Source organism: Chionomys nivalis, chromosome 11, assembly GCF_950005125.1.
Source record: "Chionomys nivalis chromosome 11, mChiNiv1.1, whole genome shotgun sequence".
NCBI classification, from domain to species: Eukaryota; Metazoa; Chordata; class Mammalia; order Rodentia; family Cricetidae; genus Chionomys; species Chionomys nivalis.
In genome coordinates this window covers 80,917,825-80,935,019 of record NC_080096.1, presented here as the reverse complement: position 1 = coordinate 80,935,019, position 17,195 = coordinate 80,917,825, and the positions used below count along the sequence as shown (strand labels likewise).

General features: G+C 40.0%; 1 protein-coding gene across 1 annotated transcript; it reads right to left on the bottom strand.

Annotated features, from left to right (window-relative positions):
• Window positions 1-12,806: 12,806 nt before the first annotated feature.
• Window positions 12,807-14,690, bottom strand: LOC130883888 (armadillo repeat-containing protein 8-like). Its single transcript, XM_057784704.1, is given in 1 exon segment — window positions 12,807-14,690. A coding segment is annotated over 1 exon segment (1,809 nt). The 5' UTR covers window positions 14,616-14,690.
• Between the last annotated feature and the right edge of the window lie 2,505 nt (window positions 14,691-17,195).

Here is a 17,195-nt window from a genome sequence, read left to right as displayed (position 1 = left end):
GGAAAGTGCAAAAGAAATGGACATTTTTAAAGAAAAGTACCATATACCAAAGCTAAACCAAGACCAGGTGAACAATCTAAATAGACCTGTTAGTCATGAAGAATTAGAAACAGTTATCAAAAATCTCCCTTCCCAAAAAAGCGCAGGACCAGATGGTTTCAATGCAGAATTCTACCAGAACTTCCAAGAAGAGCTAATACCTATACTCCTTAAAGCATTTCACAATATAGAAACAGAAGAGTCATTGCCAAATTCCTTTTATGAAGCTACAGTTACCCTGATACCAAAACCACACAAAGACCCAACCAAGAAAGAGAATTACAGGCCTATCTCACTCATGAACATCGATGCAAAAATTATCAATAAAATACTGGCAAACCGAATCCAAGAAGACATCAGAAAAATTATCCATTATGATCAAGTAGGCTTCATCCCAGAGATGCAGGGCTGGTTCAACATACACAAATCTATCAATGTAATCAACCATATAAATAAACTGAAAGAACAAAACCATATGACCATTTCATTAGATGCTGAAAAAGCATTCGACAAAATTCAACACCCCTTTATGATGAAGGTCTTGGAGAGATTAGGGATACAAGGGTCATACCTAAATATAATAAAAGCTATGTACAGCAAGCCGACAGCTAACATTAAATTAAACGGAGAAAAACTCAAAGCCATCCCACTAAAATCAGGAACAGGACAAGGATGTCCACTCTCTCCATACCTCTTCAATATAGTGCTTGAAGTTCTAGCAATAGTGATAAGACAACATAAGGGGATCAAGGGGATTCGTATTGGAAAGGAAGAAGTTAAGCTTTCGTTATTTGCAGATGATATGACAGTATACATAAGCGACCCCAAAAACTCTACCAAAGAACTCCTACAGCTGATAAACACCTTTGGTAATGTAGCAGGATACAAGATCAACTCCAAGAAATCAGTTGCCTTCCTATACACTAAGGATAAGGAAGCAGAGAGGGAAATCAGAGAAGCATCACCCTTCACGATAGCCACAAATAGCATAAAATATCTTGGGGTAACTCTGACCAAGGAAGTGAAAGATCTTTTTAACAAGAACTTTAAGTCTTTGAAGAAAGAAATTGAAGAGGACACCAGAAAATGGAAGGATCTCCCTTGCTCTTGGATTGGGAGGATCAACATAGTAAAAATGGCAATTCTACCAAAAGCAATCTATAGATTCAATGCAATCCCCATCAAAATCCCATCAAAATTCTTCACAGATCTGGAAAAGACAATAATCAACTTTATATGGAAAAACAAAAAAACCCAGGATAGCCAAAACAATCTTATACAATAAAGGATTGTCTGGAGGCATTACCACCCCTGACTTCAAACTCTATTACAGTGCTACAGTATTGAAAACAGCTGGGTATTGGCATAAAAACAGAGAAGTTGACCAATGGAATCGAATAGAAGACCCTGACTTTAACCCACAAACCTATGAACACCTGACTTTTGATAAAGGAGCTAAAAGTATACAATGGAAAAAAGAGAGCATCTTCAACAAATTGTGCTGGCAAAACTGGATGTCAACCTGTAGAAGAATGAAAAAGATCCATACCTATGATCATGCACAAAACTCAAGTCCAAATGGATTAAAGACCTCAATATCAGTCTGAACACACTGAACCTGATAGAAGAGAAAGTGGGAAGTACTCTACAACACATGGGCACAGGAGACCACTTCCTACGTGTAACCCCTGCAGCACAGACATTAAGGGCCCCATTGAATAAATGGGACCTCCTGAGACTGAGAAGCTTCTGTAAAGCAAAGGACATTGTCACTAAGACAAAAAGGCAACCCACTGACTGGGAGAAGATCTTCACCAACCCCACAACTGACAAAGGTCTGATCTCCAAAATATATAAAGAACTCAAGAAACTAGACCGTAAAAGGCTAATCAACCCAGTTAAAAAATGGGGCACTGAGATGAACAGAGAATTCTCAACAGAAGAATTTTGAATGGCCAAAAGACATTTAAGGTCATGCTCAACTTCCTTAGCGATCAGGGAAATGCAAATCAAGACAACTTTAAGATACCATCTTACACCTGTCAGAATGGCTAAAATAAAAAACACTAATGATAGCCTTTGCTGGAGAGGTTGTGGAGAAAGGGATACACTCATTCATTGCTGGTGGGAATGCAAACTTGTGCAACCACTTTGGAAAGCAGTGTGGCAGTTTCTCAGGAAATTCGGGATCAACCTACCCCTGGACCCATCAATACCACTCTTGGGAATATACCCAAGAGATGCCCTATCATACAACAAAAGTATATGCTCAACTATGTTCATAGCAACATTGTTTGTAATAGCCAGAACCTGGAAACAACTTAGATGCCCTTCAATGGAAGAATGGATGAAGAAAGTATGGAATATATACATATTAGAGTACTACTCAGCAGTAAAAAACAATGACTTACTTAATTTTGCTTGCAAATGGATGGAAATAGAAAACACTATCCTGAGTGAGGTAAGCCAGACCCAAAAAGAGGAACATGGGATGTATTCACTCATATTTGGTTTCTAGCCATAAATAAAGGACATTGAGCCTATAATTCGTGATCCTAGAGAAGCTAAATAAGAAGGTGAGCCCAAAGAAAAACATATAGGCATCCTCCTGAATATTAACCTTCATCAGGCGATGAAAGGAGACAGAGACAGAGACCCACATTGGAGCACCGGACTGAAATCTCAAGGCCCAAATCAGGAGCAGAAGGAGAGAGAGCAAGAGCAAGGAACTCAGGACTGCGAGGGGTGCACCCACACACTGAGACAATGGGGATGTTCTATCAGGAACTCACCAAGGCCAGCTGGCCGGGGTCTGAAAAAGCATGGGATAAAACCAGACTAGCTGAACATAGCAGACAATGAGGACTACTGAGAACTCAAGAACAATGGCAATGGGTGTTTGATCCTACTGCACGTATTGGCTTTGTGGGAGCCTAGGCAATTTGGATGCTCACCTTAATAGACCTGGATGGAGGTGGGTGGTCCTTGGACTTCCCACAGGGCAGGGAAACCTGATTGTTCTTTGGCTGATGAGTGAGGGGGACTTGATCTGGGGAGGGGGAGGGAAATGGGAGGCAGTGGCATGAAGGAGGCAGAAATCTTTAATAAATAAATAAATAAAAGTAAAAAAAAGAATATCTTAAAAAAACAAAAAAAATCCACAAAATTAAACAAAAACAAATATGAGCAGCCACTCCTTCCTTCACTAGCATGAGTTGAACTAGCTTTGCCGTTCCCCTCATTGATGGACTAAAATTCCCTGAAAGCATGAGCCGAAATAAATTGTTTCTTTTTCAGTTTCTTCTGTCAGTGTGTTCTCATTATGATGAGAAAAAGTAGCTACCTGACAGTTGGCATCAGAAGTGGGGTTGTGGCTGTTATTAACCCTGACCCATGTGATACATAGGCCCATGGAACTGATTTTCAAGAGGCATATGGGAAAGCTTGGAAGGGAAGCTTACATAAGTCCTAGAATGTTTCAAGAACAGCTGAATGGGACATTAAGGTGTAAATCTGGAAGGCCAGAATGCTGATAAAAGTGAATACTGTAAAGACTGGCCTCATGATCTGTCTGTATCCACAACAAAGGCTGTGTTGGAAAATTGACTAGTTATGCAACTAATCTGGCTTTGTTTTGTCCATGTCCTGCAAGCACCAGTGAAGTTGAAGTCAAAAGTAATTTACTAATTTATTTGGCAGAAGAAATTCTAAGACAGCCCAGTATCCAGAGTGTGTCCTGGATCCCACTTACTGTTTGTAATGATTCATGCTAATTGTCAGCTCTACAAAACCCAAAGTCACTGGGAGATGACACGCTTGTGGGGCTTGTCTTAATCACAGCAATTGATATGGCAAGATCCATCTTAGTTATGGGTTGGGCCTGAGCAGTGTAAGCAGAGAACATGTGCCTGTGTAAGCAGAGAATATGTGCCTGTGTAAGCAGAGAACATGCGCCTGTGTAAGCAGAGAACATGCACCTGTGTAAGCCGAGAACATGTGCCTGTGTAAGCAGAGAACATGCGCCTGTGTAAGCAGAGAAGATGCGCCTGTGTAAGCAGAGAACATGCATCCGTGTAAGCAGAGAACATGCATCTGTGTAAGCAGAGAACATGCATCTGTGTAAGCAGAGAACATGCATCCGTGTAAGCAGAGAACATGCATCCGTGTAAGCAGAGAACATGCATCCGTGTAAGCAGAGAACATGAATCCGTGTAAGCAGAGAACATGCATCTGTGTAAGCAGAGAACATGCATCTGTGTAAGCAGAGAACATGCGTAGCTCTCTGCTCTTGACTGGGGATGAGTTTGGCCAGTTCTCTCAGGTCACTGCAGCTGTGACTTGCCCACCAAGATGCACTAGAGTCTAGAATTAGGAGTCAAATAAAAACTTTCTTTCTTGAATTGCTTTTGCCTGAATGGCTTATTACAAAAGAAACCAAGGCACCACTTTTAGCCAGACTCTGAGAAAAAAGTAGAGCGAAAAGACGCAGGAAATATACAGCCAGGAGGAGTCTGAGTGCATTTAAGACTGTGAACAAGGTGGTTGCAGGCAGAACAGCAGTGGCTGTTAAAGAGATCAGTGCCAATAAAAAGAAATCCTGGGGACTTTGCACTGGGAAAATAGGAAAGGTGCAAGAGAGACACCCCACTCCCATATCTGTAGACCTCAGGGTGTAAAAATAGCAAACATGAATAAGATATTCATTTAAAAATAACTGTCCCTGCTGGCAAAGGTCCACAGAAGGGAGCTATTTTCCACATTCATCAGCATAGACACTCAGGCTGGTATAGCCGTGTTCCAGGGGCAACAGGCTATGTCTTGAGCTCTCAACAGGAATTGGTATCCTCTATCAAAGTTTCCCCTTTGATTTTGTGAGTCTGGTCTTTTCTTACTGTTCCTCCCTTCTGGGTAGGGATGTTTACTTTATACTTCTTGTATTTGTTACGTTCTGCTGCTCTGATAAACATGACCAAAAGGAAATCAAGGAAGAAAGAGTTTATTTTGGCTTGTGGTTCCAGAGGGAGATCCGATAATGGGAAGGGGGGCATGGCACCAAACACTGGGCCAGAAGCTTGAGATCACATCCCCAGCTACATTCAGGACGAAGAGAGAACTGGAGGTAGGGTGAAGCTATACACCCTCAAAGCTGGCCTCTGTTGATGCACTTCCACAACAAAACAGTACCACCAGCCAGGAACCAAGTGCTCAAATATTTGAGCCCCTGGGGGCATTTCTCATCCTAGCCACCATGAGCCCCTGGGGGCATTTCTTATCCTAGCCACCATGAGCCCCTGGGGGCATTTCCTATCCTAGCCACCAAGAGCCCCTGGGGCATTTCTCATCCTAGCCACCATGAGCCCCTGGGGACATTTCTCATTCTAACTACCATGCCACTGTGTGTTAAGCTAACTTTAAATTTACAGGCACTGCCAGCTGAGAGGTTGCCTTGCCTCTCAGAAGAGACTTTGGCCTTTGCTACAAGAGTTCTAGAACTAATCTGATTATAGAGTTTGAAAAAGTTGCTTTGAAGACCGGTGGTGGTGATGCATTCCTTTAATTCCAGGATTCAGGGGGTAGAGGCAGGCAGATCTTTGAGTTCAGGGCCAACCTGGTCTACTAAGTCAGTTCCAGGACAGTCAGAGCTGTTACACAGAGAAGCACTGACTCCAAAAAAACAAAACCCCCAAACCAACCAAACAAAAAAGATGTATAGGGTGATTGAATGCATTTTCTGTTGTGAGATGACTGTGAGCCCCTAGGGACCCCGAGAAGAGCTGACCTCCATGCTTATGTTTCCATGTATCTAGCCTATGTCTCTGGGTCATCCAGTCTGTGGTTCCTGGTGCTCTGGGCAGTGTAAGGGATGGGCTTACTCTCCTGACCTGGATTTTAGGTTAGACCAGTCATTGGTTGGCCACTCCCTCAGTCTCTAGGCCACCCTTAGCCCCAGTTCATTTCACAGGCAGGGCAGACTGCAGGTCGAAGGTTATGTGGTTTCCCACTCTCTTCACTTGACTTCGAGTGAAGCTTTGTCACAGGAGATGGCCAGGTCGGGCTATGGGTCTGCTATCGCTAGGACTCTTGGCTGGGGCCATCCTTCTAGATTCCTGGGAGATTCTCTCATGCCTTGTTTTTACCTGACCCTGAAATGCCCCCTTTCCAGTAGTCTCTTTCAGTGCTCTCCCTCCATGTCCCCCAACCTGACCACTCATGTTCCCATCCCCGCCTGAGTGCAGTTCTCTCACGAAATCATTCCTAGGGAGATCTGGGAGCTTCCCCCCCCCCCAACCTTCCTTGTTTCCTAGTCTCTCTGGTTTTCTGGATTGTAGCATAGCTGTCTTTTATTTTATAGCTAAGATTCACTTATGGGTAACTATATACCATGTTTGTCTTTCTGGGTCTGGGCTACCTCACTCAGGATGACTTTATCTAGTTCCATTCATTTGCTTTCAGATTTCATGATGTCATTGTTTTTAATAGCTGAGTAGTAGTCTGTTTTGTAAATGCACCACACATTCTTTACCCATTCTCAGATGAGGGACATCTAGGTTGTGTCCAGGTTCTGACTATTACCAATAAAGCTGCTGTGAGCACAGTAAAGCAAGTGTCTTTGAGCATCCTTTGGGTATGTGTCCAGGACTGGTATAACTGGGTCTTGTGATAGATTGATTCTCAGTTTTTTTAGTAACCACAATATTGATTTCCAAAGTGACTGTTTAACTTTTCATTCCCACCAGCAATGGAGGAGTGTTCTCCTTGTTCCACATCTCCTGTCACTGTGTTTTTGATCTTAACTGTTCTGACAGGTGGAAAAGGATATCTCAGAATCATTTTGATTTGCATTTCCATTATGGTTAAGGATGTTGAACATTTCTTTAAGTGTTTCTCAGTCTTTTAAGATTCTTCTTTTAAGAATTCTCTGTTTAGGTCTGTAGCCCATTTTTAATTGAATTTTTGGGCATTTGATGTCTAGTTTCTTGAGTTCTTTATATATTTTGGAAATCAACCCTCTATCATATGTGGAGTTGATGAAATTTTTTTCCCAATCTGTAGGTTGCTGTTTCTTCCTATTTACAGTGTCCTTTGCCTTACAGACACTTCTAGTTTCATGAGGGCCCATTTATTAAGTGTTGATCTTAGTGTCTGCACTATTGGTACCCTGTTCAGGAAGTTGTCTCCTGTGCCAATATATTCAAGGCTATTTTCCACTTCCTATTATTTTTATTGAGCTCTACATTTTCCTCTGCTCCCTTCCCTGCCTCTCCCCTCCCCTTCAATTCTCTCCCATGATCCCCATGCTCCCAATTTACTCAGGAAATTTTGTCTTTCTCTACTACCCATGTAGATAAGATCCATGTATGTCACTCTTAGGGTCCTCATTGTTGTCTAGGTTTTCTAGGATTGTGATTTGTAGAATTGTTTCCTTTGCTTTATGTTTAAAAATCACTTATGAATGAGTACATATGATAATTGTCTTTCTGTGTCTGGGTTGCCTCACTCAATATGATGTTTTCTAGCTCCATCCATTTGCCTGCAAATTTAAAGATGTCATTATTTTTTTCTGTTTTGTAGTACTCCATTGTATAAATGGACCACATTTTCCTTATCCATTCTTTGGTCAAGAAGCATCTAGATTATTCCCAGATTCTGGCTATAACAAACAATGCTGCTATAAACATAGTTAAGCACATGTCCTTGTGGCATGATTGAGCATCCTTTGGAAGTCAGGTGTAATTGTGTAGGTCTGCCTTTATATGTTCCTTGGCCTTTTCCTTTGCAGCTCTTAATATTCCTTCTTTATTCTGTATGTTAATGTTTTGATAATTATGTGGTGAGGAGACTTTTTCTTTTTGGTCCAGTCTGTTTGGTGTTCCATAAGCTTCTTGTATCTTCATAGGCATATCTTTCTTTAGGTTGGGAAAATTTTCTTCTATGATTTTCAAATATATTCTCTGTGCTCTTAAGTTGAATTTCTTCTCCTTCTATACCTATTAGTCTTAGGTTTGGTCTTTTTATGGTGTCCCATTTTTCCAGGATATTTTGTGTTAAACTTTTGTTAGAGTTAATGTTTTCTTGGACTGATGAGTCTATTTCCTCTATTGTATTTTCTGCACTTAAGATTCTCTCTTCCATCTCTTGTATTCTGCTATTTATGCTTGCATTTGTGGTTCCTGATTGTTTTCTCATGATTTCTGTTTCCATAATTCCCTAGGCTTGTGTTTCTTTTATTGTCTCTATTTTAGTTTTCAAGTCTTGAATAGTTTCTTTCATATGTTTGAATGCTTTTTCTTGGCTTTTTTTTAAAAAGGGATTTGTTGATGTCTTCCCATTTTTCTTTGTCTTTTCTTCCATTTCTTTGAGGGAATTTCTTATTTCCTCTTTAAGAGTCTCAAACATTCTCCTGAAGTTATTTTGTAGGTCATTTTCTTCTGCTTAATCTATATTTGTTTGTTTAAGTCTTGCTGTTGTAGGGCCACTAGATTCTACTGGTGTCATGTTGCTCTTTGAGGTGTTTCATGTGTTCTTACCTTGTCTACTCATGTTTTCCCCTAATTTGTGTAGTTGGGGCTGTCTGTGTGTGACTCTAGTGATTAATTTCCCAGGTGCCAGTGGATCCAAGGCTCAGATGGTTGCTCCTTGTGGTACAGTCAGTGCCACATTTCCAGTTACCCTGTTGGTCACCCAGTGTTCCTGGAGGTTGCTCAGCACTCCTGGGGTTTGCTCTCCTCCTGTGGAGTTTGCTGTCTCAGGCCTGCTCTGGCCTCAGTTGCTGGCTCACACCTGTTTCTGTAAATGTCCCTGATCTAGATCTGCTCCTGCCGAGGTCCCTGACTTGGGGTTGGTCCTGCAGAGGTCTCTGGCTCAGATCTACTCCCTCGGAGGTACCAGACTCTGGTGTCCTGGACCAACAGAGGACCTGGCTCAGGCCAACTCCCTCAGAGGTCCCAGACTCACGTCTGGACTCACAAAGATCTTTGGTTCCTGCTAATTCCTTGGAGGTCCCAGACTTACGCCTGGACCCACAGAGGTCTCTGATTCCTGTTACTCCCTCGAAGGTTGCAGATTCATGCCTGAACCTGCAGAGGTCTCTGGCTCTAGCCCACTTGCTCAGCGGTTGGTATCTGCTCCTGTGGAGTTCACTGTCTCAGGTCTGCTCTGGCCCAGGTCACTGGCTCAGTCCTTCTTCTGTAAATGTCCCTGGTCTTGGTCTGCTCACCATGCCAGGCCTGCTCCAGTCCAGGTAGCTGGCTCAGTTCTGCTGTTGTGGAGTTCACTGCCTCAGGCCTGCTCTGGCCTAGCTAGCTCAGTCCCCTACTTTCTCTTTCATCAGGTTTAGTATATCTGGATTTATGTTGAAGTCTTTCATCCATTTGTACTTGAGTTTTGTGCAGGGTGATATATATGGATCTATTTGTATTCTTTTACACGTTGACTTGCAGTTATACCAACACCATTTGTTAAAGAAGTTTTCCCCCATTGTATAATTTTGGCTTTTTTGTTGAAAATCAAGTGTCCATATATGTTTGGATTTACATCTGTGTCTTTGTTTTGATTTCATTGACTGTTTTTGCCATTGTAGGTTTTTTTTTTTTTTCCATATGAAGTTGAGTATTGTTCTTTCAAGGTCTGTAAAGAATTGTATTGGATTTTAATGCAATTAAATTTAATTAATCGAATTACATTGAATTTGTAGATTGCTTTTGGTAATATGGCCATTTTTACTATGTTAACCTACTGATCCATGAGCATTAAAGATCTTTCTATCTTCTGATATATTCTCCAATTTCCTTCTTCAAAGATTTGAAGTTCTTGTAATACAGATCTTTCACTTGATTAGTTATCCCAAGATATTTGGTTAGTGTTACCCCAATATATTTTATATTATTTGAGGCTGTTATTAATCAGGAACATTGATTTCCTGGTTTCTTTGTCAGTCTATGTATCATCTGTATATGATGGCGATTTTTTTTTTTTTTATGAGTTAATCTTGTATCCAGCCACTTGACTAAAGTAGTTTCTATACTGTAGGAATTTCCTGGCAAACTTTTTGGGGTCACTTATTTTACTATCATATCATCTGTAAATAACGATATTTTGGCTTCTTCCTTTCTTATTTGTATCCCCTTGATTTCCTTTAGTTGTTTATTGTTCTAGCTAGAACTTCAAATACTATATTGAATATACATTGAAAGAGTGGAAACCGTGTCTTGTTTCTGATTTTAGTGAAGTTGCTTTGAGTTTCCATTTATTTTAATGTTGACAATTGCTGTATATTACTTTTATTGTGTTTAGGTATGTCCTTTGTATCCCTGATTTTTCGTATCTCTGTATCTCCAAGATTTTATCATGAGGGGTGTTGGATTTTGTCAAAGGCTTTTTCAGCATCTATTGAGATGATTATGTGTTTTCTTTCAGTTTGTTTACATGGTGGATTACATTGACAGATTTTCATATGTTGAATCATCTCTGCATCTCTGGGATGAAGCCTACTTTATCATGGTGGATGATTTTTTTTTTATGTGTTCTTGGATTTGGTTTGGCTAACATTTTAACATTTTATTGAGTATTTTTGCATCATTGTTAAAGAGGGAAATTGGTCTGTAATTCTCTTTGTTGAGTCTTTGTGTGGTGTGGGTATCAGAATGACTGTAGCCTCATAGAAAGAATTTGGAATTTCTCCTTCTTTTTCTATTTTGTGTAGTAATTCAAGGTGTATTGGTATTAGCACTTCTTTGAAACTCTATTAGAATTCTGCATTAAAACTGTCAGGCCCTCGGCATATATTTGGTTGGAAAACTTTTAACGATTGCTTCTATTTCCTTAGGGGTTATAGTTCTATTTAAATTGTTTATCTGACTTTGATTTAACTTTAATAAGTGGTATCTATTAAGGACTTTGTCCATTTCTGTTAGATTTTCCAATTTTGTGAAGTACAGGTTTTTTGAAGTATGACCTAATAATTCTCTGGATTTCCTTTGAGTCTGTTGTTATATACCCCTTTTCATTTCTGATTTTGTTGATTTTGGATATTCTCTCTGTTTTTTTAACAAGTTTGGATAAAAGTTTGTCTATCTTCTTGATATTCTCAGAGAACCAACACTTTGTTTCACTGATTCTTTCTATTGTCCCCTTTCAATTTTATTGATTACAGCCATCAGTTCCTGCCATATAATTTTCCTGGGTGTGTTTGCTTCTTTTTGTTCTAGAGTTTTCAGATGTATTGTTAAATTTCTAGTACAATATTTCTCCCAGTTCTTCATGAAGGCACTTAGAACTTTCCTCTTATCACTACTTTCATTGTGTCTCCTAATTTTGGATATGTTGTACATTCATTTTAATTGAATTCTAGGAAGTCTTTAATTCCTTCCTTCCTTTTTTTCTTCCTTCATTCCTTCCTTCCTTCCTTTCTTCCTTCCTTTTTTTTGTTTCTTCCTTTCTTTCTTCCTTGATCCAGTGGTAACTCAGTAGAGAGTTGTTCAGTTTCCAAGAGTTTATAGGCTTTCTGTTGTTTCTGTTGTTGAAATCTAGTTTTAATCCATGGTCTGATAAGATACAGGGGGTTACTTCAATTTTTTAAGATATCTGTTGATACTTGCTTTGTGGCTCAGTATATGGTCAGTTTTGGAGAAGGTTCCATGAGGTGCTGAGAAGAAGGTATATTCTTTTGTGTTGGGTAAAATGTTCTGTAGATATCTGTTAGGTTCATTTGATTCATGTCTGTTAGTTCTGTGTTTAGCTTCTGTCTGGATGACCAGTCCATTGTGGAGAGTGGGGTATTGAAGTCTCTCACTATTATCGTGTGGGTTTTGATGTGTGATTTAAGCTTTAGTAATGTTTCTTTTTGAAATGTGGGTACCCTTACATTTTTGGCATAGATGTTCAGAATTGAGACATCATCTTGGTGGGGTTTTCCTTTGATGAATATGAAATGCCTTTCTCCATAGCTTTCAATTAATTTTCGTTTGACACCTATTTTGTTATTAGATAGTAGGATAGCTATATCAGCCTTCTTCTTAGGTCTGTTTGACTAGAAATTCTTTTTCCAACTCTTTAATCTGAAGCAATGTTTATCTTTGATGTTGAGGTATATTTCTTTTATTCAGCAGAGTCATGGATCCTGATTAGCCTGTTTTTTTTTTTTTTGAGGTTCAGAAATGCATATATTTTTTTTACTTACAAATATTCATTTGACCAAAACTCAACATAACTTTTATGAAACACTAAACAATTGTTTTGCTTTTAAAATAACATTTCATTCAAACTGTATATAATTCAGGTTTTTTTTTTTTTTTTTTTTTTTTTTTACAGCAAGCAATGCTTAAACCCTGGAAAATCTGTAGAAAAGAGATTTTCACACAAAATAAGAAAAGAAAAATCTGAGGTATCCTTCACCCACACAGCCATTCAAACTCTCATGTACACACACACGTGCACACACACACACAGACACACACACACCATTCTTGCTCACAAAGTGGCTGCAGCATAGGCAAAAAATTGTAGGTCCAAAGGAAAATGATTGATTGTTCTAATAAAGAGTCCAAGTAGCTCAGAAACAAAACAAAACACAATAATCCTGTGAGGAAATTACTACCTCAAAAAAATGTTCTCAAGATGAATTTGAGATCTAAGCCTACTAAACTGCTATGCAAAACAGCTCCCTGCAGTCCAAGGTGACTTGTGCAAATAGAAGGAGTCAAATGAGGCTAGCTCCTGCACTTCCTTAAACAAAGGTGGGGGTGCTCGCAGGTGCCCAGGCTCTCCCGTCATGCCAGGTACTGCTGCAGCGAGGTCTTTGCCTTGTCACAAAGGTTTGAGTCTGGCGACTGACTCACTTTGTGTAGAATATCTACAATGCCCATGTCTCGTAATTTATCCTGGCGCTCCTGGGAACCTTCCTCTTCATTCCATATGAGGTTTGATATACAAAACATAGCGGCAAGCTGTAGTTTGACATGTGAGTGACCCATATAATATTTGATTTTCTGTAGGATGTCATCATTGATCATGATAAGTTCTTTTGCTGTTCTCCCATCTGCTATGTTGGCTAGGATGCACAGTGTCTGCTCTTTAACTTCAATGCTATGCTCCCCTTCCAGGATCAGAGTGATAGCTTACATAATCTGCTTTCCATGCATACTTATTATTTTATCTATATGAGGTCGAGTGGAGAGGAGATTTCTAAGAAGCCCCAATGTCTTCATCAGCACATTCAAATCTGAATCTGATAATAACCGGAAGAGCTGTTCAGTACTCAAGCTTCGTAAAATATCTGCTTTTATTTTTTGTTCAGCCTGAAATGCCATATTCATTGAAGCCCAAATCCCATTCACTCGTAGAGCAGGGTTTTCACTCTGTGTTAATCCACAAAGCAGCTCTACAGCTCCTGATTCCAAAATTGGCTTCATTAAAGGTTTCCACACCGCATGATCCTGGAAACTGGTTCGAAGCTGCTGTACAGATCTGGATAAACTGTGCAAACATCTGACAGCAGCTAACTGCACCTTGACACTAGACTCAGACAAGCCAGTCACAATCCGGTCCATCATATTTTCATTCTCAATGATCTTCTTCTGGATGTCTTCATCGTTTGCTCCAAGAGAGGCATAGAGCTTGAATGCAGCCTGGCGGAGCTCATGGGCATGTTTTAAGTCCTGATCAAGCCTTTTAATGTCAGTGATGGCACTCACTGAGCTGGGATACTTGAAATAGTCAGCAAGCATGGCAATGAGGTGATCGATTACGCTAGCGATTCTCTGTAGCTCAACATCTGTCTCAATCAGACAGGCAAGTGTCTCAGCTCCTTCAACTCTCTCCTCTAGTAATCTTTCCTTACTGCACATTAGAACCAGACAAGGCAAAGTTTTTAATACAATACAGCTGTCATCTGTCCGAATTGCTCTAGCTCTGCACATATAAGTTAAACATTTTGTTGACGTGAGTTGCATCTCAATAGGCTTATCCCTCTGTAACATCTTCACGAATATCTGTGGTAACAATTCCCCATCAACCAAAACATTTACCAGGGTCATCGATACCTGGGGATTTTCAAAAGCTAAAACTGAGAAGCATTTCAGTGCTTGCATTCGAACTTTGTAAGAGGGTGAGGTTAGTAGGTGAGCAATGTTCTGAACTGCCCCATGGTTAAACAAAATTGTTTGATGATCTGGTCCTTTGCAACAGTGTGAGAAGATCTGGCAGATATACTCCTGGGTGTAGTGGGACCTGCTCAGCAGCGCCATGAGATGTGGAATCACCGTGGCATCTGTATATAATAGCTCCTCTGGAGTGACAGGGCTGGTGAAGATTGTCCGTAGGCATCGGAGGCAAGCTTCAATGAACTTCAGGTCTGGGGATAGTAGTCCTTGTAGTAAGGCAGGGATAATATGGCAGTCTAGTAGAGACTTGACAATGTTTTCTGTGCCCATTGCAAGACTCCCTAACACCACTGCACATACAGTTTTCAGCTCTGTGCTTGAGGTTTCTTCTTGAAGCAAATACAACAATCTTGGAACAGCTCCTAAAACAATGAGGTTGGCTTTCTGTTTATTGTTTCCAATTACAGCATTTTTCATGTCTATGACACTTTGGAGAACTTTCTGGGGATCAGGGTCAAATAGTCTGTCAACATAGTGGCGACTGCTAGCTGTTACTTCCGGGAAAGATTCAGCATGTCTGACCTGGTAGCTTGCTTCATCGCGTCTGCCCTGGAGAGCAGAAGCATGGCGTCTTTTCAGCCTGTGTCTTTTTTTTTTTTTTTTTTTGGTGAATTGAGCCCACTGATATTGAAAGATATTAATGACCAATGATTCTTAATTTCTGTTATATTGGTGGTGGTGGTTATTGTAGTAGTAGTAGTGTGTATTTGTGTTTGCCTTCTTTGGATTTTGCTGGTATGAAATCATCTATTGCCTGTGTTTGTGTGTGTGTGTGGATAACTTCCTAGGATTGGAGTTTTCCTTCTAGTACCTTCTGTAGGGTTAGATTTGTGGATAGATATAGTTTATAATTGACTTTTGTTCATGAAATATCTTGTTTTCTTCATCTATGGTGACTATTTCTGGGTATAGTAGTCTGGGATGGCATCTGTAGTCTCTTAGAATCTGCAAGACATCAGTCCAGGCTCTTCTGGATTTTAGGGTCTCTATTGAGAAGTCAGGTGTGATTCTTATCGGTTTGCCTTTATATGTTACTTGGCCTTTTAACTTTGTTGTTTTTAATATTCTTTCTTTGTTCTATTGTCTAATTTTTTTATTATGTGAAACATGGATTTTCTTTTTGATCTTATCTATTTATTGTCCTGTAAGCTTCTTGTACCTTTATAGGCATGTACTTCTTTAGGTTGGGAAATTTTTCTTCTATGATTTTGTTAAATAATTCTCTGGTTTTTTGAGCTTGAATTCTTCTTCTTCTATTCCTATTATTTTTAGGCTTGGTCTTTTCATAGTGTTCCAGAGTTTCTGGATATTTTATGTTAGGAATTTTTTAGATTTAACATTTTCCTCCAGAGTTTCTGGATATTTTATGTAAGAATTTTTTAGATTTAACATTTTCCTTGACTGATGAATTTATTTTTTCTACTGTGTCTTCAATTCCTAAGATTCTCTCTTTCATCGTTTGCAGTATGTTGGTGATGCTTCCATCTGTAGTTCCTGTTCACTTATGCAGATTTTCCATTTCCAAGATTCTTTCCATTTGTGCTTTCTTTATTGCTTCTACTTCCATTTCCATGCCTTGAACTATTTTCTTCACCTTTTTAGTTTCTTTCTTCTTCTTTCTTTATTTCTTTCTTTCTTTCTTTCTTTCTTTCTTTCTTTCTTTCTTTTTGGCAATCTCTTAGGAATTTATTGTTGTCAGTAATTTTTTTATTTGTTTTTTCATCAATTTAAGGATTTTTTTTAAAAAATTTCCTTTTTAAGGACCTCTATACTTTCATGAACCCAGGTATCTGAGCTCTGCTGGTGTCACAATGCCCTTTCTATTATTGATTGTGTCCTTATCCTGGCATTTAGGGATCTTGATTTGTAATGATTATAGGTCTAGGTATTGATTCCTGTGTTTGCCTTTATTGGATGGGTGTTTTGTTTCTTGTTTTCTCTTTTTCCTTTGGTCTTCTGGCATAAGTGGCCAAGGGTTCTGCTGACCAGCAAATCTTCAGGTCCAGTAGGGTGTGTCTGTGTGTTTTTTGGGGCCTGGGTTTCCTAGATTCAGCCTGAGCTTCCAAAGTTGTTAACTGGGTTATGGATACCAGGGGAGTTGATGCAATCTGGGTTGTTGTTTAGTGGGCAGTAGGCAATGTCTTACCTTGTATCCCTAGAGCTATCCTGGCCTCCATTAGAGCTGCCCTTGCTGTGGGACCTAGTATGGAGCACAAGGGATAGGGTGCATTCTGGGCTTCATACTAGGGCTTTAAGGAGTATTTGGAGGTGTCTTACTGGGGTCCCTCCATACTGAGAATTTAACCTTCAGTTCCTCAGAATGTGGCAGTCAATGGAGACAGGGGCTTTAAAGAAGTGGTTCTGATTAGGTCAAGTATGGTGGGAGTACCTTGTGGATGTACAGGGAAAAGCAGAGCGCTTGCAAGGCAATGAGAGGAGCTCTCAGAGGAAAAAACCCTGCTGGCACCATGCCCTTGAACTTCAGCCTCTAGAATAAGTTTCAGTTGAGATATACAGCCAGGTGTGTGATAGTTTGTGTGCCGGCCAGAGCAAAATTCTTCAGAGATTGTCATCTGGTTTACTTTTGACCCTGGAGAGCACATCACATGCCACAAACTAAAGACAACTTGTGCAGCCTCGGAAGGTGGAAAAATACATGTTTCAATAGCTCTAGTATGGACACCATCTTATGACCAGGCCTGATGTCAGACCAGGATGTCACATTATCCCGTGTCCTGGGCTGTTATGGTCTACACCCTCTGTCACCTGACCTGGAGCCCTGATACAGAGTAACCTTTATAGATGACTTTCTTCCTGTAATTAAGTTTACAGCTTTTGGCCTTGGGACCTTACTGTGCCATTTTACTGACATTAGTCAGTATCTGGGTTATGAAATCTATTTACTGTTCCTACAGGAAAGAAAAACTTCCTAAGACAATAATCCAGGATCAAGAGTAAGGACACTGGACATCAAGTTCAATGTTGTTATGTAACACC